Source organism: Lissotriton vulgaris, chromosome 6, assembly GCF_964263255.1.
Source record: "Lissotriton vulgaris chromosome 6, aLisVul1.2, whole genome shotgun sequence".
Lineage (NCBI taxonomy): Eukaryota > Metazoa > Chordata > Amphibia > Caudata > Salamandridae > Lissotriton > Lissotriton vulgaris.
The window spans coordinates 1,810,551,492-1,810,576,824 of NC_141694.1; the positions used below are offsets into that span (position 1 = coordinate 1,810,551,492).

General features: G+C 44.9%; 1 protein-coding gene across 1 annotated transcript in view; it reads left to right on the plus strand.

Moving 5' to 3' along the window:
- Positions 1-24,262, plus strand: part of LOC147709549 (fucolectin-4-like) — a 207,737-nt gene extending 183,475 nt beyond the window's left edge. Inside the window, exon 3 of the mRNA XM_086925510.1 lies at positions 24,097-24,262. Coding sequence (XP_086781636.1) covers positions 24,097-24,262 — 166 coding nt within the window. The remainder of the gene's footprint in view (positions 1-24,096) is intronic.
- Positions 24,263-25,333: the final 1,071 nt, after the last annotated feature.

Below are 25,333 nucleotides of genomic sequence, written 5' to 3' on the forward strand. Positions count from 1 at the left end.
AAGTATGTTTTCTGTTTTGTTTACAGGCTGTGAAAGTATCAGTTTGTTGTTGCTCATAATAAAGTATGGTGATTATCGTGTAGTTTGTTACAATTAAAATGATTTGATATAGTGTTGCATTTTGAAGCATGCTCTTTCGGTCGTAGCGACCAATGTTTTCATAGATTTGAGTAAGAATTGTCGTATTTATTTTTGGTAGGCGGTAAGGTCATGATCGGTGAGCACTAATTGGTAGATCCCTATGAGTGGGCGTCACCCAACACGGATGGGAGCGCTCGGGAGAGGTGGCCATTGGCCCCTCAATGGGGAGGCGGTCCCGTCTAAGGGCGGGTCGCCGGAAGTAAAGGAAAGGCGGTCAAGGCCCCTTCCTTTGTAGGAGGGGTTACAGCCCCCTCCTGGGGAATTTCCCGGGGCCAGTGTCATCTGCGACGGCAGATGCGGTAAGTTGTGTGGGGTGGGGGGAGGTCCACGATACCTTCTAGATACCACACACAAGTCTTCGAACGACCTTTAAATGGCGTTGAGTCTTAAGTGCCCCCGTCAAGTCAAGGGAAATTGTTAGTAGTTGCACTTGAGGTAAGCCCCTGTGCTGTCGCCCCTCCCAAGTGGGAGGGGTAAGTCTGGTTAGGGATCTTGACACCGGTTATGACCTTGCCGTTGGCCCTTAAACGTTAGGATGTACAATTTCAGTGTTATAGAGAATGTTTCGTAGGATGCTAGTTCGGCTAGGAGAACCTCTGTATTAGAGAATATGTTAAGGTTAGCCAAACATCGCAATGTGATAATGAAATTGTACATAACATGAACGTTTAATGTTTAATTTTTTGTTTTAATAAATACGGCCGCGGGAGGGTCACTCCCTCCCACATCCAAAAACTTTCAAGAACTGTTTCCGGTTTCCCTCCTTTTGGGATCGTGTTGAGAGGGGGTGGCGGGTATCTCAGCCATATAACCTTAATTAGACAAAATCCACACGTGCACATATCTTGAGGCCTTGCAAAGGCACATCAAACAAACAGTCCCTACAATTTTGTCAAGTTTGCTGGAAATCTATTCCCTTAATTTTTTTTTTACTGTTTCTCTTGGTTTTCTCCTTGTTACGCTTACCGGGACGCTACCCGGTACGCGAACCGGACGCTTCAAAAACACAAGATGGCGGACTCCCGTTACGCTGCCGGTTAGCTGCCCAGTTCGCGTCCCGGGAAGCGCCTCTACCGCGAAAAATCGCGGGGGACTTTAATATCCCCCTCATCAATCCTAGGGGGTCATATGGCTGAGATACCCGCCACCCCCTCTCAACACAATCCCCAAAGGAGGGAAACCGGAAACAGTTCTTGAAGTTTTTGGAAGAGGGAGGGAGTGACCCTCCCCGGCCGTATTTATTAAAACAAAAAATTAAAACATTAAACAGTTTCATATTAATGTACAATTTCATTACCACATTGCGATGTTTGGCTAACCTTAACAGATTCTCTAATACAGAGGTTCTCCTAGCCGAACTAACAACCTACAAAACATTTTCTTGAAATCTTGAAATTGTACATCCTAACGTTTAAGGGCCAACGGCAAGGTCGTAACCGGTGTCAAGATCCCTAACCAGAAATACCCCCCCCCACTTGGGAGGGGCGACAGCACTGAGGCGTACCTCAAGTGCAACTACCAATTTCCCTTGACTTGACGGGGGCCCCAATAAACTCGACGCCACTTAAAGGTCGTTCGAGGACTCGTGTGAGTTATCTAGAAGGTAGCGTAGACCTCCCCCCAAACCCACACAACTTACCACATCTGCCGTCGCAGACGTCACTGGCCCCGGGAAATTCCCCAGGAGGGGGCTGTAACCCCTCCTACACAGGAAGGGGCCTTGACCGCCTTTCCTTTTCTTTCGGCGACCCATCCTTAGAAGGGACCGCCTCCCCGTTGAGGGGCCAAAGGCCACCTCTCCCGAGCGCTCCCATCCGTGTTGGGTGACGCCCACTCATAGGGATCTTCCAATTACTGCTCACCGATCATGACCTTACCGCCCGACCAAAATAAATACGACAATGTTAACTAAATAACTAAAGACTAAATATAACAGACAGTAGCAACAACAACTTTATTCAAAGCATGCCTACTGATGAACACTAAAGCAGAATTACTTTATTTGCAAAACATAACACAAAACGATCATTCTTTATTGCATACTCAAAATCTTCACGATAATACCGCAACCTGTAAACGAAAATCAGAATTATCAATCAAACTTTATTTAAAACCACTCGCTGTCTTCAGGGGCTGGTGGGTGGGTCAAAAAATGGCTCTTCGTTCCGTCTCGAGCTCACGTGCAGCGAGGAGGTGCAGCTTCAGAGCACAGGAACAAGAGGATGCCTTCTGGTCTTGCGTCCCTTTTTATCCGTCTTCAGGGCGGGCGTAAACCCGCCCCTGCCTGCCCCGAGGGCGTGGCCAGCCGCGTCAGTGTCTAGGCCAGCCCACTCTAGGGCGGGAAAAAGCGCGCCCCGGCTACGCCGCTTCGGGCATACCAGCCGAGACGCGCCTCCCGCCCAAAATGGCTTCCCGGGGGGATCGAGGTACTCTGCCATACGTTCGGGGGGACCGAGTGGTCGCCCCTTTCCATATGACTGAGATACCCGCCACCCCCTCTCAACACAATCCCCAAAGGAGGGAAACCGGAAACAGTTCTTGAAGTTTTTGGAAGAGCGAGGGAGTGACCCTCCCCGGCCGTATTTATTAAAACAAAAAATTAAAACATTAAACAGTTTCATATTAATGTACAATTTCATTACCACATTGCGATGTTTGGCTAACCTTAACAGATTCTCTAATACAGAGGTTCTCCTAGCCGAACTAACAACCTACAAAACATTTTCTTGAAATCTTGAAATTGTACATCCTAACGTTTAAGGGCCAACGGCAAGGTCGTAACCGGTGTCAAGATCCCTAACCAGAAATACCCCCCCCCACTTGGGAGGGGCGACAGCACTGAGGCGTACCTCAAGTGCAACTACCAATTTCCCTTGACTTGACGGGGGCCCCAATAAACTTGACGCCACTTAAAGGTCGTTCGAGGACTCGTGTGAGTTATCTAGAAGGTAGCGTAGACCTCCCCCCAAACCCACACAACTTACCACATCTGCCGTCGCAGACGTCACTGGCCCCGGGAAATTCCCCAGGAGGGGGCTGTAACCCCTCCTACACAGGAAGGGGCCTTGACCGCCTTTCCTTTTCTTTCGGCGACCCATCCTTAGAAGGGACCGCCTCCCCGTTGAGGGGCCAAAGGCCACCTCTCCCGAGCGCTCCCATCCGTGTTGGGTGACGCCCACTCATAGGGATCTTCCAATTACTGCTCACCGATCATGACCTTACCGCCACAGGCCGGATAGTTGACCGGCTATCCGGACCCCCCACAAAGCTCCTACCTAAAGGTCATGTTTTAACGTTTTCAACCATGCTAAGAAGTCTCCTATGAGTAACTCATTCCCCACCCGAGACAAATGCACACCATCCCCCAAATACATACTGTCATCATTAATACAGCCATGCGGAATAGAATGCAATGTCCTGGAACGGAACAACCTACTCACTTTGTTATTAAGCTTTCTAACAGACTGATTCAAAGCAGGAATAGAAATAGCCCCCCGCCACACCTTTCGTGGGATCATATGGGACCACGCAATTGTGCACCCCGGAACTCTCCTCGCCAACCAACTTACAGTGGAAAGCATTGCCTCCAGGAGAAGTCGTCTACCGGTGGTGACCAAATCATTGCCCCCCAAGTGTACTATGACTATAGACGGCGGTGACCTCGTCCGCCCTAACATACCCTCGAAAAATGCTTGAAACTGGTCAATACAGAGACCGCCTCTTCCGTAGAAGGACACCCTGTACCCGTATTCCCCAGCTACGTGAATCATGTCACCTGCTTTGAATACGTCCGCGGCACGCCTCACGTATGAGTGGCCCACGACCCACACCTCCTTTTTCACAGCCGGTGATGTCTGACCGCTGGCCCGGTGTTGGGTCGACTGCATAGTCCGCCCCGCCTCGTAGGCTTGCGCAACTGAAAACCAAACAAAAACAAGAGGCGTGAGTACATCATTACAGCTTCATAACATGTGCAACCGTACATACCTCTTATAACAATTGGAGGACCAACGCCCCACTCGTTTCACTTGTTCAACATTAAGACCCCTGGCTGTAGCTTCAGTAGCAGCCCCTATCCGAAAGGAATGGGTCCCAAACTCGCCCGGGTTCAAGCCCGCAGCGGCAATTGACATCGCAAGCACCCGCTGAAACTGAAATCTTGTCAGTGGGGTGGCGTCCGCGTGTCTCAACAAGGTCCCACCCCATAATGCCACCCTTCGTGCTAGGTAATCTTCTAAACACTTTACCGGACACATGGAGGACCCGGGAATCCTGCGTATGATTATGCAGTCACCCCTACCGTCTTGATCGGTCTTGGACCTGACAAAGGAGACAGTCATTGCCTCTCCTCTGATCTGAACGTGTTCTTGGCACAAACCCCCCGCCACATCCTGTTTGTTCCTTGCCACCAGTTCGCTTACCCGCATCGCCCCGTGAAATGCTAGCGTAAAAGCGGCTCGGAACAACACCGCCTCAAACTGAGATGAACATGTGGCAGGGAGTGTAGCCAACAACTGGGCCAACCTATCCAAACCTATCGGGCGCCTCTCATCTACTCTGCGACCCTCAAGGCGTTGCCACCCACGCAACGCTTTTTGTACAACGAAAGACGCTGTCGGGTCCTGGATACTATGAGCCCTGGCAACAAAGGAAATAGCAGCACGATGCCTCTGGGCCGTAGCCACCGATTTCCCAGCCCTACGTAAGGACATCAGAAAATTCACTACCCATTCCTCGTGGCCCCAAAGCCTCTCTCTATCAGTCCCCAAAAAGGCTAAATAGGACCGAAACGCCCCTTCATATGCCTTCCTCGTCCTTGGTGCTAGACTCTCTCCCACGAGGTGACGAAGTTCGGGGCACCGAGAGACCAGAGAGCTTCGGGAAAGGGTGCCGGCTCTGGGTCCGCTGAGGGAAGGAAACCCGAGAAAGCCTGCATATGAAAACGAGACAGTGCATCAGCCGCCTGATTCATTACCCCTGGGACATGTTTTGCTCTGAATAGCACATTCAGTTGCATACACAGTAAAACAATTTCTTTAAGCAGTCTTAAAATCAGTTTACATCGTGCTGCCTGACTATTGATGCACTCGACCACGGTCATATTGTCAGACCAAAATATCACAGAGTGATCTTTGAACCCTTCTGGCCAGGTTCTCAGGGCCACAAAAATGGGGAAAAGTTCCAGGAAAGCAATATTACTTGTCAGACCATTGTCATGCCACCATGTCGGCCACCTTTGTGCCGACCATTTTGTGCCGAAGATGGCACCAAAACCTATGCTACCTGCTGAATCTGTCCAGAGCCCCAGCTCTTCAGAGGACACGGCTGGTTTGTTCCAGATGACCCGACCATTAAAGTCCGCCAGAAATGCTAACCAAATACGCACGTCCTGGCGGACCTCAGCCGATAGTCTCGTGCGATGATGGCCCTCCTTTAGGCCGACCATAGCTTGGGCAATTGAACGGGAAAAGGGGCGGGCCATCGGTATAACTCTCAGTGCAAAATTCAACTGTCCCACCAACTGCTGTAATTGATGCAGCGTAACTTTAGATCCATTTAGACACACTTGCAGGGCTGCCCTGAACTTCCACACTTTGTCAGTTGGCAAACGAAAACAACCCTCTCTGGAGTCTAGCTCGATCCCCAGAAACTCGAGGCAAGTCGCAGGACCCACCGTCTTACCTGGTGCCAATGGCACACCAAACTGCTTCATTAATACACAAAACTCGGCCAAGGCCCGGCCACATTCGAGATCCCCGGCTGCCCCAAGGAACAGAAAATCATCCAGGTAATGCATTACATGTCGGAAACCCGTCTCCTTTGTGAAGACCCATTGTAGAAAACTACTGAATTTCTCGAAATAGGCACAAGATATAGAGCACCCCATCGGCATACACCTATCCATGTAATAATAACCCTGAAACTTGAAACCCAGGAGACGCTGGTCGTCTGGGTGTACCGGGAGCAACCGGAACGCTGACTCGATATCTGATTTCGCCATCAGCGCCCCGGGCCCCAGGCGATTCAAAATGGCTACGGCCTCATCGAAGGATGCGTACCGCACCGAACACACTTCTGGATCTATTGCATCATTTACAGAAAGACCACGTGGGGCTGACAAATTATGAATCAGTCGGAACTCACCCGGGTCCTTCTTGGGGACCACCCCTAAAGGAGAACAAACAAAATTCTGTACCGGGGGTACACTAAACGGGCCGGCGACCCGACCTCGAGTAACCTCTTTCCGGATCTTATCCTGAACCACGGTCGTATGCTGCAGGACGGAAAGTTGATTTTTACACTTCTCCACACCCTGAAAGTCCCCTACCGGGATGCGGAAACCATACGAAAATCCGTTCTGCAGCACCCCAGCAGAAGTACGATCCGGGTATTCACTGAGCCAGGGAATCATCGCCAAGGTATCAATCGGGGTAGGTAAAGGCGCCCCTCGGACTACGTTAGACCTGTTTGGCGCCTCCTCTCCCCCCGTTATCACCCGTTTTGGCTCTGCACGTGGACTCAGGATGGGACGACCCGCACCCACTACATTCATGTTTAAATTTACACGATCCCTGGGGCCTGGTACATTTTCCTCTGTTGAAATTGAAGCAGAACCCCCTTTTTCCTGTATTGCCGGCAGATTTCGCGTAATCGTCGGTACTCGTACCTGAACGAAAGGGCGTTCCCCCATAATGGCGGGAGGATTCGCCAACATTACTTCCTACCAATGGCATTTTCAACATACCTGTCTCCTTCATTTTATCCCATGTCAAGGAATCATAACAATCCCAGGTTAAGCCTTTATTATGCTCTTTAGCCTTTCTAAAAAGGTTATCGTAGCAGAACCAATGGTTACCCTGGTGTGATGTCGAGTACCCCATGATTCGTGACTGATATGTCGGCAACTCGGGCAGCAACTCAGGCCTACGTTCCCCCAAGATCGACGTAAAAATTCCCCATGCATTGCCCCAATTGCCAATATTCTCATTCACTTTAAAGGCGGCCATTTTTGCGCGCCAAACACTCGGATGCATAAGATCCTTCTGACCCTTAACATGCTCCACCTCATAATGATCAACAAGCAACGAGAAGATGTTCACATATTCCCCCGCCCAAATCTTCTCCTTAATTGCCAAAGGCACATGTTGACCCAACCTTTCTCTACGAGAGGGTGCTGACTCATCCCTCGCAATCGGCAATGGCCGCTTACCTGCACCGGACGCTGCATCCGCGGTCGCAATCGTCCCTCGTGGCCTGTCAACTACTGCAGCCGGCGCGGACACCTTGGCTGCATCTCGTTTCTCGCGCAATTGCTTCATCAGCGCCTGAGCCTCGGCAGCCGTGGTGCCCTCACTACTGTCGCCCAACCACGCTGCAAGTTGTGCCGCCAGCTCTGCGGCATATCCTCATTGGACACCGGGGTGACCACCACAGGAATCGGATTCCCCTCCGCCGGTACTGGGGTTGGCGCTTCGAGCGGGGTACAGGGAACCGGGACGGCTCCCTCAGCTGGTCCCCTCCTTGGCCTCTTGGCTCTTCCTCCTGGAGCTGCTCCAGCCGATGGACGTTCCGGCCCCCCCTCCCCGTCTCTCTCCGCCACCCGCTTCTTCAGCTCAGTCATCTCCTTCATGAGGACCCGAACCATCTGTTCAGTCGTCATTCTCTTCCGGCCTTTCTTGGGCATTTCTCCGACAGAGTATCTGTAAGACAAAAGAAAAGATTATAACGCTCAAAAAATGGCTCTTCGTTCCGTCTCGAGCTCACGTGCAGCGAGGAGGTGCAGCTTCAGAGCACAGGAACAAGAGGATGCCTTCTGGTCTTGCGTCCCTTTTTATCCATCTTCAGGGCGGGCGTAAACCCGCCCCTGCCTGCCCCGAGGGCGTGGCCAGCCGCGTCAGTGTCTAGGCCAGCCCACTCTAGGGCGGGAAAAAGCGCGCCCCGGCTACGCCGCTTCGGGCATACCAGCCGAGACGCGCCTCCCACCCAAAATGGCTTCCCGGGGGGATCGAGGTACTCTGCCATACGTTCGGGGGGACCGAGTGGTCGCCCCTTTCCAGGAGGGGTTTACCTTGCCCCCTTTCCTTCATTTCCCCCTTCTTTTTTCACCACATCTTGTCTCTCGAACCTACCGAGAGACAAGATGGCGGCCGCTCCGGACTGTTTACAATGTTGACAGCTACGCTGCCGGTTAGCTGCCTGGTTAGCTGCCCGGTGAGCTGCCCGGTTCGCGTATCGGGACGCGCCTCTACGGCGTAAAATCGCAAAAAAAGTATTTTTTTTTTTTTTTGCCCCGCGGGGCACTTTAATATCCCCCTCATCAATCCTAGGGGGTCAAGAGTGGTCTACCTTGCCCCCTTTCCTTCATTTCCCCCTTCGTTTTTCACCACATCTTGTCTCTCGATCGTACCGAGAGACAAGATGGCGGCCGCTCCGGACTGTTTAGAATGTTGACAGACACCGGAGAGCCAATCAACTTCGCTTCGCGAAGTTCCGTTACGCGTCAGGTACGCAAACCGGGGCGCTAACCGGAGCGCTGTCACAGATATATATTTTTTTTTAAACGTTAATTTCTCAAAATCCACTGGAGCACATATATTGAGACATAGCAAAGGCACGTCGGGCAAACCATATCTACAATTTTGCCAAGTTTCATGTAAATCTATTCAGCCGTTCGAGCTAAAAGTGAGTCCAACCGCCCTATGGAAAAATGAATGGGAAAAACGTGTTTTGGGACCCCCCTTGTTTCTCGGCCCCCCCCTTGACGAAACCCCCCCAAATTTTCAGGGGCTGCTCAGAAACGAAATGTGCCATTTTCCTGAAAATTTCAGCCAATTCCGTCCACAAACGCCAAAGTTATTAGACATAGAATTTTCAGAAATCCCATAGAGAAAAAATCCTAACTATATATACCCACTGGCTATCGCCAGTAGGTAATATACATATATAAACATATATAATCTGCATATCTATATAAATATAAATGCATGCATACATATACATATATGCATACATATGCATGTTATTTACATGAAAGTTTTAAAAACACTAATAAAAGCAAAGCTAAAAAGCCACCTCATTACAAACAGAATGGCTTTAACTTAAACGAGGGCGAGATCTATTGCATTTTCAATGCTTGTTTACTTTGGTTCTATCAAGAAGGCATTCAGATGTTTCACACATTTGCCATACATTCTGAATGTTAGCACTCTAGTTGCTCATTAGATCACTGTAGTAAAGCTAGTGCTCACCAGGGAAGTCTGCTGCTAATCATGGTTTGCAGCCATTTTCCCGCATTTTTTATCCCGCAGACTTTCAGTCTGCATACCATTATCCCGCAAGGTCATTGACCTCGCATACCATTATCCCGCATTTTTTCAAAACGCATGTGCATTTATCGCGCATGCCTTTACAAAGAATTACGTTTTAAAGGCATGTATGGTAAATGCATTTGCGTTGTGAAAACCACGATGACGAGAGAGGTAAGTGGGTTTGTGTTAATTGTTTCGTGGGTTAGTGATTGTGTAGTGTAGTGTAGTGTTGTGTAGTGTAGTGTTGTGTTAGTGTAGTGTAGAGTTGTGGTGGTTGTTTAGTGTAGGGTCATGCTGGGGGTAGTGTTTTAGGGTTTAGGGTTGTGTTGTAGTGTTTGCGTAGTGTAGGGTCATGCTGGGGGTAGTGTTTTAGGGTTTAGGGTAGTGTTGTAGTGTTTGCGTAGTGTAGGGTCATGCTGGGGGTAGTGTTTTAGGGTTTAGGGTTGTGTTGTAGTGTTTGCGTAGTGTAGGGTCATGCTGGGGCTAGTGTTTTAGGGTTTAGGGTAGTGTTGTAGTGTTTGCGTAGTGTAGGGTCATGCTGGGCGTAGTGTTTTAGGGTTTAGGATAGTGTTGTAGTGTTTGCGTAGTGTAGGGTCATGCTGGGGGTAGTGTTTTAGGGTTTTGGGTAGTGTTGTAGTGTTTGCGTAGTGTAGGGTCATGCTGGGGTGTAGTATTTTAGGGTTTAGGGTAGTGTTGTAGTGTTTGTGTAGTGTAGGGTCATGCTGGGGGTAGTGTTTTAGGGTTTTAAGTAGTGTTGTAGTGTTTGCGTAGTGTAGGGTCATGCTGGGGTAGTGTTTTAGGGTTTTGGGTAGTGTTGTAGTGTTTGCGTAGTGTAGGGTCATGCTGGGGTGTAGTGTTTTAGGGTTTTCAGTAGTGTTGTAGTGTTTGCGTAGTGTAGGGTCATGCTGGGGTGTAGTGTTTTAGGGTTTTGGGTAGTGTTGTAGTGTTGGCGTAGTGAAGGGTCATGCTGGGGGTAGTGTTTTAGGGTTTTGGGTAGTGTTGTAGTGTTTGCGTATTGTAGGGTCATGCTGGGGGTAGTGTTTTAGGGTTTAGGGTAGTGTTGTAGTGTTTGCGTAGTGTAGGGTCATGCTGGGGGTAGTGTTTTAGGGTTTAGGGTAGTGTTGTAGTGTTTGCGTAGTGTAGGGTCATGCTGGGGGTAGTGTTTTAGGGTTTAGGGTAGTGTTGTAGTGTTTGCGTAGTGTAGGGTCATGCTGGGGGTAGTGTTTTAGGGTTTAGGGTAGTGTTGTAGTGTTTGCGTAGTGTAGGGTCATGCTGGGGGTAGTGTTTTAGGGTTTAGGGTAGTGTTGCAGTGTTTGCGTAGTGTAGGGTCATGCTGGGGTGTAGTGTTTTAGGGTTTTGGGTAGTGTTGTAGTGTTTGCGTAGTGTAGGGTCATGCTGGGGGTGGTGTTTTAGGGTTTAGGGTAGTGTTGTAGTGTTTGCGTAGTGTAGGGTCATGCTGGGGTGTAGTGTTTTAGGGTTTTGGGTAGTGTTGTAGTGTTTGCGTATTGTAGGGTCATGCTGGGGGTAGTGTTTTAGGGTTTAGGGTAGTGTTGTAGTGTTTGCGTAGTGTAGGGTCATGCTGGGGGTAGTGTTTTAGGGTTTAGGGTTGTGTTGTAGTGTTTGCGTAGTGTAGGGTCATGCTGGGGGTAGTGTTTTAGGGTTTAGGGTTGTGTTGTAGTGTTTGTGTAGTGTAGGGTCATGCTGGGGGTAGTGTTTTAGGGTTTAGGGTTGTGTTGTAGTGTTTGCGTAGTGTAGGGTCATGCTGGGGGTAGTGTTTTAGGGTTTAGGGTAGTGTTGTAGTGTTTGCGTAGTGTAGGGTCATGCTGGGGGTAGTGTTTTAGGGTTTAGGGTAGTGTTGTAGTGTTTGCGTAGTGTAGGGTCATGCTGGGGTATAGTGTTTTAGGGTTTTGGGTAGTGTTGTAGTGTTTGCGTAGTGTAGGGTCATGCTGGGGGTAGTGTTTTAGGGTTTAGGGTAGTGTTGTACTGTTTGCGTAGTGTAGGGTCATGCTGGGGGTAGTGTTTTAGGGTTTAGGATAGTGTTGTAGTGTTTGCGTAGTGTAGGGTCATGCTGGGGGTAGTGTTTTAGGGTTTTGGGTAGTGTTGTAGTGTTTGCGTAGTGTAGGGTCATGCTGGGGTGTAGTATTTTAGGGTTTAGGGTAGTGTTGTAGTGTTTGCGTAGTGTAGGGTCATGCTGGGGGTAGTGTTTTAGGGTTTTGGGTAGTGTTGTAGTGTTTGCGTAGTGTAGGGTCATGCTGGGGTAGTGTTTTAGGGTTTTGGGTAGTGTTGTAGTGTTTGCGTTGTGTAGGGTCATGCTGGGGTGTAGTGTTTTAGGGTTTTGGGTAGTGTTGTAGTGTTTGCGTAGTGTAGCGTCATGCTGGGGTGTAGTGTTTTAGGGTTTTGGGTAGTGTTGTAGTGTTGGCGTAGTGAAGGGTCATGCTGGGGGTAGTGTTTTAGGGTTTTGGGTAGTGTTGTAGTGTTTGCGTAGTGTAGGGTCATGCTGGGGGTAGTGTTTTAGGGTTTTTCGGTAGTGTTGTAGTGTTTGCGTAGTGTAGGGTCATGCTGGGGGGTAGTGTTTTAGGGTTTTGGGTAGTGTTGTAGTGTTTGCGTAGTGTAGGGTCATGCTGGGGGTAGTGTTTTAGGGTTTTGGGTAGTGTTGTAGTGTTTGCGTAGTGTAGGGTCATGCTGGGGGTAGTGTTTTAGGGTTTAGGGTAGTGTTGTAGTGTTTGCGTAGTGTAGGGTCATGCTGGGGGTAGTGTTTTAGGGTTTAGGGTAGTGTTGTAGTGTTTGCGTAGTGTAGGGTCATGCTGGGGGTAGTGTTTTAGGGTTTAGGGTAGTGTTGTAGTGTTTGCGTAGTGTAGGGTCATGCTGGGGGTAGTGTTTTAGGGTTTAGGGTAGTGTTGTAGTGTTTGCGTAGTGTAGGGTCATGCTGGGGGTAGTGTTTTAGGGTTTAGGGTAGTGTTGCAGTGTTTGCGTAGTGTAGGGTCATGCTGGGGTGTAGTGTTTTAGGGTTTTGGGTAGTGTTGTAGTGTTTGCGTAGTGTAGGGTCATGCTGGGGGTAGTGTTTTAGGGTTTAGGGTAGTGTTGTAGTGTTTGCGTAGTGTAGGGTCATGCTGGGGGTAGTGTTTTAGGGTTTAGGGTTGTGTTGTAGTGTTTGTGTAGTGTAGGGTCATGCTGGGGGTAGTGTTTTAGGGTTTAGGGTAGTGTTGTAGTGTTTGCGTAGTGTAGGGTCATGCTGGGGTGTAGTCTTTTAGGGTTTTGGGTAGTGTTGTAGTGTTTGCGTAGTGTAGGGTCATGCTGGGGGTAGTGTTTTAGGGTTTAGTGTAGTGTTGTACTGTTTGTGTAGTGTAGGGTCATGCTGGGGATAGTGTTTTAGGGTTTAGGGTAGTTTAGTTGTTTAGTGTATGCTAAAGGCATATTCGTTCTAACAGTTTTCGTTATTTTAATTTGCGGCCTAATAGTACATGCAGGATTTTTTTTGCGGACTGATGGTATGCGGGATTTCGTCATATATTCGCTAATCATACTTTCTATGGCAAAATGAACCCCCTCATTTTGTTCCTTTTTAATTTAAATGTTTTAAGAGTTACCACTTTATTCCAATCAAGATGGCTTCAGGTGTGCCATACCTTTGTAATAAGTAGGACTGTTAGCACTCTAGTTGTTCTTTAGAACACTCTGGGACATTCTGTCATTGGGCTATAGTTGGGCTACATCTGGCTGATATTTGGGCTACATTTGTTTTTTTGTCTCTGGTGGCCATCTTTGGGCTACATTGGGCTACATTGGGCTACATTGGGCTACATTTGGGCTCCAACATATATATAGCCCAAAGTAGCCCAATATATATTTTTCAAAGTTAATTTTCGTAAAAACCACTGGAGCCTATATCTTGAGACATAGCAAAGGCACATCGGGCTACCAGTCCCTACAATTTTGCCAAGTTTGGTGTAAATCCATTCAGCCGTTCAGGCTAAAAGTGAGGCCAACCGCCCTATGGAAAATTGCATGGGAAAAACACGTTTTGGGACCCCCCTTTTTTCTCGGCCCCCCCTTGACGAAACCCCCCCAAATTTTCAGGGGCTGCTCAGAAACAAAATGTTCCATTTTCCTGAAAATTTCAGCCAATTCTGTCCTCAAACGCCAAAGTTATTCGACATAGAATTTTCAAAAATCCCATAGGAAAAAAATCCTAACTATATATACCTACTGGCTATCGCCAGTAGGTAATATATATATATATATATATATATATATATATATATATATATATATATATATATAAATATTTATATATATATATATATATATATATATATATATATATATATTACCTACTGGCGGTAGCCAGTAGGTATATATAGTTAGGACCTAGTTTCCATAGGAAATCCCCAACATTCTATTGGGAATAACTGTAGCGCTGGTTGATGAATCTTCGCAAATTTCTCAAAGAAGATGGCTCGCTCCGCTCCGCTCCTTTCCTGAAAGTTTGCGGGGGATTCGTCAAGTGGGGGCTGGGAAAAAAAGGGGGTCCCAAAACGTGTTTTCCCCATGTTAATTTCCATAGGACCTTTAGACACGGCTACAGTTTGAACCGCTGAAGGGAATTACACCAAACTTGTCAAAATGGTAGTGTCTGGTATGCAGATCACGCTTTTGGTAAAATAGTGTAAATCCCTCCAGTGGTTCCTGAGAAAAATAAAAGAGAAACAAATGATATATCTATAAGCGAGCACCCGTGCGTGCACCCCCACGAATTTTCGGATTTTTTTGGGGGGGGGGGGCTTGGGGGGCTTCTCTCTTTTATTTTAATGTGTTTTATTTTAATTTCGAGGGTGCCCACCCCTCGTTTTACTCCCGAGATCACCGCCGCGGCCCGAGCCGCCTCAAGATGGCCGCCGCCTGGTTGTGGGCGGGGCCGGGAGGACGTGGTTTCCACTTCCCCCTGCCTGGGGGAGGCTTTTGATGTGCCCGCCAGTCTCTCGTGCCAAGGGGGAGACCAGATAATGATGCCGGCTGGTGCGGGGCTGGTGTGGGGCTCCCGTGTGCTGAGGAGCCCCGGGAAAAGAGGAGACGTCGTTGCTGAGCGGTCATTGGCTCCTCCTGCAGCCCTGCCTGCACAGGTGTGTGGTGTGACCGCTGCCGTCTCCCCCCTGTCCCCCGCCTGCTCCCAACAGCCAGGCAGCCTCTAATGCAGAGCTTTCAAAACTCTGTGTCTCGACACGTTACTGTGTCGGCTGCCATGTGTGGGTGTGTCGCACGACAAGACACAGTCTACTCAACATGCAGGATGGTACTGCACATGTTAATGACACAGTACATGTTCCTGTAGCAGGCAGAAGACAGAAGAGGAAGAGCATCGCGCTGCCATTCTCCCTTCCAGATGTCACTGTGGCTGAAGTATAAAATGCACTGCTCACACTCGAGGTTTTTTTTTCTAAGTACGTTGTTTTCCTCCATTTATTTCCAATATTTTAGTCAAACTTGACATGAGATTTAAAGGTAATTGATTCTGCTGTTTTTCACGCCACAGTATTTCATGCCCAAAAACCAATCTCGCCTCAGGCGCCATTTGTAAATAATAAACCTGGTGCAGTGCATGTTAAATCTCAAATGCAGTTAGGAATGCTGTAAGTGAGAACAAATGCACAGCTTATATCGGGAGCTGCCGCTTCTCCTAATGGCGAATTAATGTTAACTTAATGGTTACCGCGTTCTGGCAATTAAATATTTTGTCACACAGATCATAGCTGCGACAGTTGCTCAAATAACGTTTCCCATACAAAATATTTGTCAGCTGCGCACTGAGCATGTTGACTGACCTGGTCTAACGATTTAAGTGTTTATCTTCTGCAGAAGCTCCTGTGACCATGCCAGGTCCGAGGAGAGGTCACAGGTTGTCAGGGTTATGCTGCTGGAGACTGGCGTTTTCCCAATGCACATGAGTGTCTAATTATTAGACTGAATTACCGTGTCAGGAAAAGATGCACGTAAAAAAAAGTGTCACCAACATGAAAAGTTTGGAAAGCACTGCTCTAATGGAACCGGAATGAGCTGCAGCGCGTCCGGGGGCGGTGGGGGCCTCCGCTTCCCAGCTCTGCTGATGACGCGCTGCGGGGGGCAGGAGGGGGGGCTGCCATCGAGCATAGCTGCCAAGGTTTCAGATTGGTTGGAGTGACATTTTGGTAATTTCAGAGTAATTTTGAGTGACATTTCAACTACTATGAGTGACAATTTCTCGCAAGCAATGAAGACACGGGAAACATATAAATATCAGAAGTTATAACACTCATTTGAGCGACAAGAAACTCTAATAGCCTAAATATGCTGCAAAGCTTCAGAAATTGAAATACATTAACCAGAGACAGACTGTGTGACTGCAGTCCTTAGTAACCGAGGGCATGCAGGCACTACAACTGCTCAGAACTGCCAAGCCAGTGTGTTAAATTAAAAGGATGCCACCTTGGTTTGGACCATACAAACATACCTATGTACTGGACATCTGAGCTCTACCACGTCTGCTTGTGGTGTTGTTTCCTGTCTTATAACTTCACCATGATGTGGCCCAAAACCCTGTGCCTGCAGAGGTGCCCCTGAAATGCAGTCAGTGGAGAAAACCTGCGCTAGAAGTTTAAACCACGGCAAGAAGCTTTAGATACTGTGAGGTGCGGAGGATTACAATATTGGAGGCATGGGGCAACAATGAGCCTGCAGTGCCATGTACTCTGGGAGGACGGCTCAGGTCATGAGCCACCGCCACGCCTGCCTCCTTTGTTCAGTGCGTCCCGCGGCTGTCCTCTTCTACAAGCTTATCTTGATAGGAGTAGGTGCGGAGTATCTCTGCAACTGCTGAGCCTCACTGACATAAAACCGTACAAGGGTCACGGATTCCTGACCCGGCCGGGTGTCACTCTGGCCTGGGAAGCTGAAACACAAAAACATTCAAGAGGTTGATTGTGACGCCCAGAACATAATCTAACCTAAGGAGACTGACATATTTATGAAGCAGAGAGTGGGAGGCCTCCGGCTGCCATGATTCATATGCCTGTCTTTTGCCCAATGACAGAAGTGTGTCCTGAGCTTAGCATTGCTGCAAATGAGGTCACTGGCTCCATGACTGACGTGATGCAGCCCGGCAATGATTGAAGGCCATTTTTTACGGCCGGAATGAGGGGAAGTCAGTTCAGAGCGCCATGAGTGCGGAGCCCGATGACCAGAAACCAGACCCTTGGGACAGGCTTAGTTTCTTCCAAAGCAAACTCCCCGCCTTCGGCAGCAGGGCGTGACATCATGCGGCGGCTCCAGGTATTGCTTTAATCTGACTGGGGCTCTCCTGACTGTGATATCGCCTTTGAGCAGTCGCACTACCATGCGAGAGCTGAGAGCCACGCAGTGCCGGGAAGACATTTACAATACATTCTAGCAGCCTCAGCTAGAGCACCAAGCCAGAAGGAGCAGCGCTGAGCTGCTATCTGCCACAATCATAACATTACCGTTTACATTAACATTACTTCATGGTTTCCACAATCTTGTCGCCCTGGTACCACCCGAATACAAACACCAAACAAGGGCAGGATAAACAGCAACACAGCTTCCCTGCAGGAGCTTTCCGGTTTGTTTACAAAATCCTATTGCCAACCTTCATAGTTAAGTTTACTTTCGTGCCCATTCACTGTTTGGCCTCTCTAGTAACACTGCAACTTCATCACTAACTCAACACTTCATGTACAACACTTTTCAATGCACTTTACAGCAAGCTTTTTACTGCCAGTGACAGGCATTGAAAAAATGCTATATATGCACCCATCAAAATTAGGTGGGTGGGCATTTACTATGCCAATAGCTCAAACTCTCGCAAATGCGAGACCTATTGCATTACAAATGCTTGTTATTAGTTGATAGAGCAATATATGTATATATATATGGCGGAGGTGCGCGCGAAATAAAACAGCTTCAGCACTAGCTTTGGGTCTGCATCCTTTCTTGCTGGAAAAGCGGATTTGGGAACGGAGTTCAGAAAAGATATATATATATATATATATGTATATTCACTGAAAAAACCATAGGTTTTAGGCCTTATATAGTTAGGAATTAGCATTTAAAAAACCTTGAAAATTCACTGAAAAAATTATAGGTTTCAGGCCTTATATAGTTAGGAATTAACATATAAAAAACTATTGAAATTCCTCCTATATAGTTAGCTGGACATTTTATTGATATAAAACCAATGAAATTCCACATATAGGTAGTTGCACTAACTATATACTTCGCGCATCCGCAATCCAATGCTGATGATGTCACATATTACATCATTCATGACATGGTCAGTGACATCACTGATGACATCACTGATGACATCTCAACTGACATCACTGATGACATCACTGATGACAGCTCATTTAACATCAATGATCACAACACTGATGATATCCTTCATGTGATAATACAATGCACCTCCTTACACTCTAATATAACCTCTGTTACACCTAGTGTAAAATACAGAGTATCATTTTTGAAACTATTGACACACCAATACCATTTACTACATACGCACTCACTGATTCCTACGTCTACACACACATTCATTCATTCACCCATAAGGTCACTCGTACATACAGTCACTCATCATTACAACACTATCATATGCACTCATACACCTATGCAGACACTCACACACTGCCACTCATCCATGGAGTTACTCACACACCTAGTCAGTCCTGTAAAGAATCAATCGCACTTTGATTTCTTCATCTATACAGTTAAACACAGAACAGCTTACATTTTCACAGATATACTAACACATACTTACTCACTTATACAATCAAATCCTTCATCCATACTCTTATACATCCACTCATTCTTCAATATGTAAAACATATTTAAACTTTACAAAAACACACAGACACTGGATGATGTCATCAGTGATGTCATTTAAGATGTCATCAGTGATGTCATCAGTGATGTCACTGACCATGTCATGAATGATGTAATATGTGACATCATCAGCATTGGATTGCGGATGCGCGAAATATATATTTAGTGCAACTAACTATATGTGGAATTTCATTGGTTTTATATCAATAAAATGTTCAGCTAACTATACAGGAGGAATTTCAATGGTTTTTTATATGTTAATTCCTAACTATATAAGGCCTGAAACCTATGGTTTTTTCAGTGAATATATATATATATATATATATATATATATATATATATATATATGAACATATGCAGAAAACTATAACTAAACTAATATTTTAAATATCAATATAATAAAAAACATAAACAACATATTATCAAAAATATATGTATACATTTTACCTATACAAAAATAGAATATATTAAAAAAGAAAAACAATTTAATTTAAAATGAAAAGTAAATACATTTTTTAATAATTTAATTACAAATATTTTACAAATGAAAAATATTGACATTTTTAAATATTATTATAATAAATTGGTTATATAAATTACAACATAAAATAAATTAAATACATATACATTTCCCTCTACATTAAAAATACATTTTTGTACTAAATAAATATAGTAATAAGTACTCCCACCCAACACAATATACCAATAAATATTATAATTAACAAAAAAATAATAATAGTCCTACTCAAGTCAGTGTACCATTAGGGAAAGTGTTGGATTGCGGGGAGAAAAATGTAATATTCCAAACTCCAGTCTGTGCAACAGTAGAGGACTGTTAGATTGTGAAGGGGTAAATCTTACAATTCCCACTCTAATCGGTACAGCATTAAAAACGGATAAAATGCCTTAAACAAAAGAAAAATATTTAAAAAATAAATAAAATGTATGTTGAATAAAAAATACACATATATATATATTATAAAAATGTAAAATACATGTACTTCCCACCCATCCCCCTACAAAACCCACAACCCACATCAAAATTAAAAAAAGATTTTCTTGCACTATTAACATAATTATTTATCAATTAAACAAATATTGTTTATGACAAACTAAATATAAATGCATTAAAATAATTAACTTCCCACCCTTTTCCCATATTATCCCCACATACCCCACCTAAAATGTAACTAAAAAACAATTAACACAATTAAATTAATTAATTTATAATTAAATATGTATTAGTATTTAACAAGTAATTAACAAATAAAATAAAATAAGTTACTCCCCACCCTATAAAACCCAGAACCTAAAACTAAAAAACATGTAAACATTTAACGTTATCAATAAATATTAATTAACAATTAAATAATTGTTAAAAAATAAATTACTTACTACCCTTTATTCCTATAAACACCACAACTAAAATGATTAATTATACAATTAGCATAATTAATTGTCAATTAATAAATTCAAGGTAATAACTGATAAGTAATACATTAAAAATAAATTACTTCCCACCCTTTAACCCTAAAACCCCACAGACTGCAAATTATCAATTAATTGATTACTATTAGTTTACAACTAATTATTAATTAATTAAAAACAAATTACTTCCCTCCCTAAACCACATATAAACCAACAAACCACTACAGAACTAAAAAACACAACATTTTAATAATTTATTTTTCATAAATACTAGAAATTCAACTAGTTTGTAAGAAACAAACAATATTTAAACACACATATTATGGTATACATTTAAAATATATACTAAAAACAATACTTAAACTGTATTTTACATAACTATATTTTCACAGACAATATTAATGTCTTTTATATTTTAATAATCAATTTACTTACCCTAAAATTGATATACTTGACAACCATATTTGTGCACTTGATATTTCCATTCCACAACATTTTTCACTCAATATTAAGGTTCATTCAACATTTTTTACTTGATATTCTGTCTCACCACCTTTCACAGGAACAGGGCAGGGCTTTGCACCTGAACCTGCACACTCTCCACCTACATGCATGAAGACTGAGCAGCAACAGCTGAGGGTGTTTGATCTCTCTCCTGAAGTGTGTGATATTATCATGGCAGCCTTCTATTTCCCCATGGAAAATTATGTACACCTGCTGATGGGACAAATTTGTGGTGTGGTACCAAACCTGTTGATCCTCTGTCTACACCCTTGTCTGACATCCCGTTGATTGCTTCAACTTTTGTCGAGCAAGGCCTTGCTCTGAGCATAGTAAAAGGGTACCTTTTTGCCATTTCAGACTTCCTGTGGTTGCTGGAAAAGCCTTTCCTGTTCAATTCCCTGTTGGGAATCTTTTCCTAAAAGGATTATAACACATTTTCTCCTGCGTCCTTTATCCTACCCAATGTAAACTTAATTTAGTTCTCACTTTTCTCATGTGTTCACCAGTTGAGCCTATGCACAGATGACTTCTCATACTGGTGACCATCAAAATACTCTTTCTTGTGGCAATAACATCTGACTGCAGGGTTAGTGAGTTGCAGGCTCTTTCAGTTCATCCCGGTACTCAACCTTTTTCTCAGACAATTTGGTCCTTAGGACCTGTACCTCTTGTTTACCAAAGGTGATTGCCCCTTTTCATGTCTGGCAGACCATCACATTGCCTACCTTTTTTGCTCCCCCTCATCCCACCAAGGAAGACAAGAAATTCCACCTTTTGGACCCAACAAGAGTGCTATCATTTTTCATTGATTATACCAAGGACTTCCAGGTGGACGATCAATTCTTTTTCGGCTTTTCAGGTATGAAGAAAGGCAAGGCAGTTCACTAATGAACCTTCTCTAGATGGATCATCTTCCCTACACCATGGCCAAGAAGCAACAGCATGAGGGCTTGTTATGTTATGTTAATTTAGCGGAGCTTGTAAAGCACATGTCTATCCCAGCAATGGGGCGTCCCAGCGCTAGCCGACAGGCAGCAGTGGTGGAAGGTGAGAGGCTCGGTGGAAGGACAGGCAGAAGATGCCTATAGTGTAGGGTGCCAAGGGGCAAAAATGCACCATGCAGGCGTCCCCGGCTAGATAGAGGAGAATAGCCAGGTTTTAATAGGTTTCCTGAAAGCCCAGGGATTTTAAGTGCAGCAAGCCAAGATTTAATTCAGCTTTAATGACAACTTAAATGTGGAGACCAACGTCAACAAACAGGTGAGCAGCTGCTTCGCCCTAATGCGGGGCCTCCGAAAGCTGTTACCTCTCCTTCCAGCACAGACCAGAGCAACCGTAGTCAGGAGCACTATTCTTAGCCGCCTGGATTATTGCACTGCTCTGTTACTGGAATCTCCTGCATATTTGATTTCCAAACTCCAGAGCATCTCCAGAGACTCCAGAGCATCCAGGCGGCAGCAGCCAAAATGGCACTCTCTCGAGGACGACGATCCTCCACCACTCAAGCTTTAGCCGAGTTACACTGGCTGCTCGTGCATCAGAGGATTCTTTTTAAATCTCTATGCACTGTCTTCAAAGCAGCACATGGTCTGGGTCCCAAACCTTTACAAAACAAATTTAAATGGTATGAGCCCACACGGACCCTTTGGTCATCATCCACTAATCTCATTACCTAGAATCAGGAAGGCTACTTACGGTGGCAGAGCCTTCAGCATAGCAGTAGCCCATCTCTGGAACAGCCTTTCTATTGCAATTAGGGAAACAAGTGAACTGCTGCCTTTCCGCAAAAAGGTAAAAACCTGGCTCTTCCCTAAAGCCTAACTACCCCAGAGTAACCTGTTCAATCCCCCCATCCTGCCCTTGATGCTCAGTTCTTAGTCGCACTTTTCATAGTGCCAGGATGCCCATAGGGTTGCAGTGCGCTTTAAAAATGGCATAAATAAATAAATAAATAAAAAAAGATTGTTATAGAGTTCCAGAGGGCAGGGGCCTGGGACGTAAAAGAGCACCCCACGCTCTGCTCCTTCATTCCCTCGGAGTACAAGCCAGGTGCTGGTCTACAGAACGTAGTGCTCGCGTCGGCACTTAGAGTGAGCAGAGCCCCTGCAGAATCTAGGGGCCCTGATCGTACAGAATCTTATGGATTATGTAGAGAGTCTTAAAGTGAACTCTCTGATCAGAAGACAGTGTAGGCAGTGCAGGAGGTGGGAGTTGTGGCAATGCTTAGGAGGGCGAAGAGAGTGCGGGCAGCAGGAATGCAGGCTCATTCAATAAGATTTAAGGCTGCAACCACTGCATTAGCAAGAGGAGTTCCTGTTCTGGACGTCTGTCAAGCAGCCATGTAGGCATCACTGCACATGTGTGTCAAACATTACAGCTTAGACGTTACTCAGGTCCAGCGAGATTGCTATTTTGCCCGTTCGGTCCTCCAGGACTTTTTAATATTAGAGTCTGCAGAACCACCTATGGGGAGAGATTGCTTTGGTATCTATTCTATGGTAAGGAATCTGTGGCTAGAAATCTTTATCAGATGTTCTAATCACTTACCTTCAGTAATGCATTTCTGGTAGAGACTATCTAGCCACATATTCCTTACCGGTTCTCCCACCGTCCCTGTTCTGCGAACTGTGTATCTAACACTTAAGAGATCATTTTGGACCTCATACTGGCACACTAGTCATATTTTTCAATTTGGTCTGTGCTTGTAATGAGGATAAATAGTTAACTGAGGCCAGCATGCTGAAGTGGGGATTATATAGTCTCTATGCATCTCATTTCCCTCATGGATGATGGTGAGGATTCCACAGAGAGCCGAATGACACCACCTGCATGGGGACTGCTAAAGTTTTTTGCCATTCAGTCTGACACCTGGGGAATATATCTTAAGGAAAGGAATCTGCGGCTAGATAGAGTCGCTACTAGGTAAGGCATTGCCAAAGGTAAGTAACTTGTTAAACAATTTTTATCTAAATTTTACATCAAAAATTTCATCTCCAAGACACATTAACCAGCAGCTTCTACAGCACGTTGCATCACATCATTCACTGCTCCTCTGATGCACAAAACTCAGTGATCCCTATATGAAGTTTAGTAACCATTGATGCACAGCACCTGACATGCCCATTTGGCACAAAACTGTTACAGTGCTCCCCTGAGGCACATCGCTGCATGCTACTCTAGATCACACTCCCCTCTGATGACCTTTAACCAAACACTTGGATTATGTCACTGTACTTTGCTTCTACACAAATATATATTAATTGTCATGCAATTTACTTGTAATTCTTCACATTACCATACAGCATTCTTTTAAGACAGACATTTTGACATTTCCAATGCTTGTTTCTTTGATTGTGGACCTGTTATGTTGTCTGCTGGGCCGGTTTTTACTGTTGATTTCCCTGATGACAAAAGAAACATTGCCTGCAGGAAGCTCAAATCCATGCAATCTTGCACACCTTGCAAAACACGTACACAGCATGTCTTTACAAGTTCAAAACGGCTCCAAATTACAAACATGGGCCACATTCTTCACCTATCTATTTCATTGATAGGGGATCAATTTTATTGTGGGGCCTGTGCCTATATATTTCGCAGTTTGACCCTGATGTCACTTGAACTTGAAGAAAATGATTTACTTATATTAGTCTATGGATGTGTGCCTGCACTAAGTGTACATGTATGTCATAAGTCTCTCTGTATGAGCAGTTAAAAAATAAAACCTGATCTATTTGTCAATGCTTATCTTCAAACAGCTTTTGGATAAATTAATGAAACACAGGAAGGCAGATTGTTGTAAACATCAATGAGTTAATTCAGATTTGCCTTTTTGTTGGTTCCCCAGGTGCGGCTCCATTTCCAGTATTGCAACTGGTTACACCCAGACCTTTCATTGCCATGGATTGGTGGGCCGTTTTGTGAATGTTGTTATACCAGGCCGAAAGGAGTACCTCACGCTTTGTGAAGTACAGGTCTTTGCTGAACCGGAACCACAATATCCTGGCAAATAAAGAGATTTCATCAAATCCCTATTAGCTACATTCAGTCTGTAATGCATGTATCTGTAATGTAACCACAAACTGAAAAAGGAAATTGTTAGAAAACTGAGACTTTAAAACACCACTTTTTTGGTGGCTATACTGGATGGTAATAAATGTTAACACAATCACAACCTATTTGTCTTGTCCTGTTTGTGAGAAAATGCCCCTTTCAGAGTGCCACTCCCTTTCCCTTTTCTACTGTTTTATGTTACTGTTATATTTTAGACTCTGCACACTCGGATACTGCTGTCCAGAGCTTATGATCTGACCCACCAAAAATGTCAACTTGGCTAAGCCCTCATTGGCATAATACTAACTCTCCTGAAAGGCAATAGTTTGTGTAGCCCACAGTTTTCCCATGGCATGGAAAGTAAAGTGGAATGCAGAACGACTTTACCATCCATATGGCATGGAAAGTAAAGTGGAATGAAGAACGACTTTACCATCCATTAGTGTGATCATGCAAACATGACTTCAGGCTTACCACTGTAGCCGGGCTACTGAAGTTTAACAAACTGAAGCCCATCCTGTCAAAATAATCCTTTTTGACAGGAGAAAACCTTCTTTTTAAGCATTAATAAGTCACCTTTATGTAGACCGAACAACTATTTTTAATATTTATTAAAAGTCCACTTAATGGTGATGACAGACTTTTAATAAATATTATGGAAATTTCTTATCCCCTGATTCCTACATGTCAGAGATTAAATCCAAGGGAGAAACCAAGGTCCTAGTCTACAGTGACCACAGAACATTGGTGCTTTGTGCCTCTTGGCACTATTTTTACTTAAATGTTTGACAATCCATATCTTGGTTCACCTGATTGGATTTTTGTCATTTTGGTCATAAAATAATACACTATCTTTATCATGTTGTGTTTTTTACTCTTTAACTGTTTTGGTATTCCGAAATGCTTCACATATTTTATCTAAGTAGAGCATGCCTGATCCGTGTTATTGCTACAATGGATTGAGTTCAGGTTTAAAGTACTGAATCCTTTAACTTGAGCTAAACAAAATAGAGATATTATTACTTGTGGTG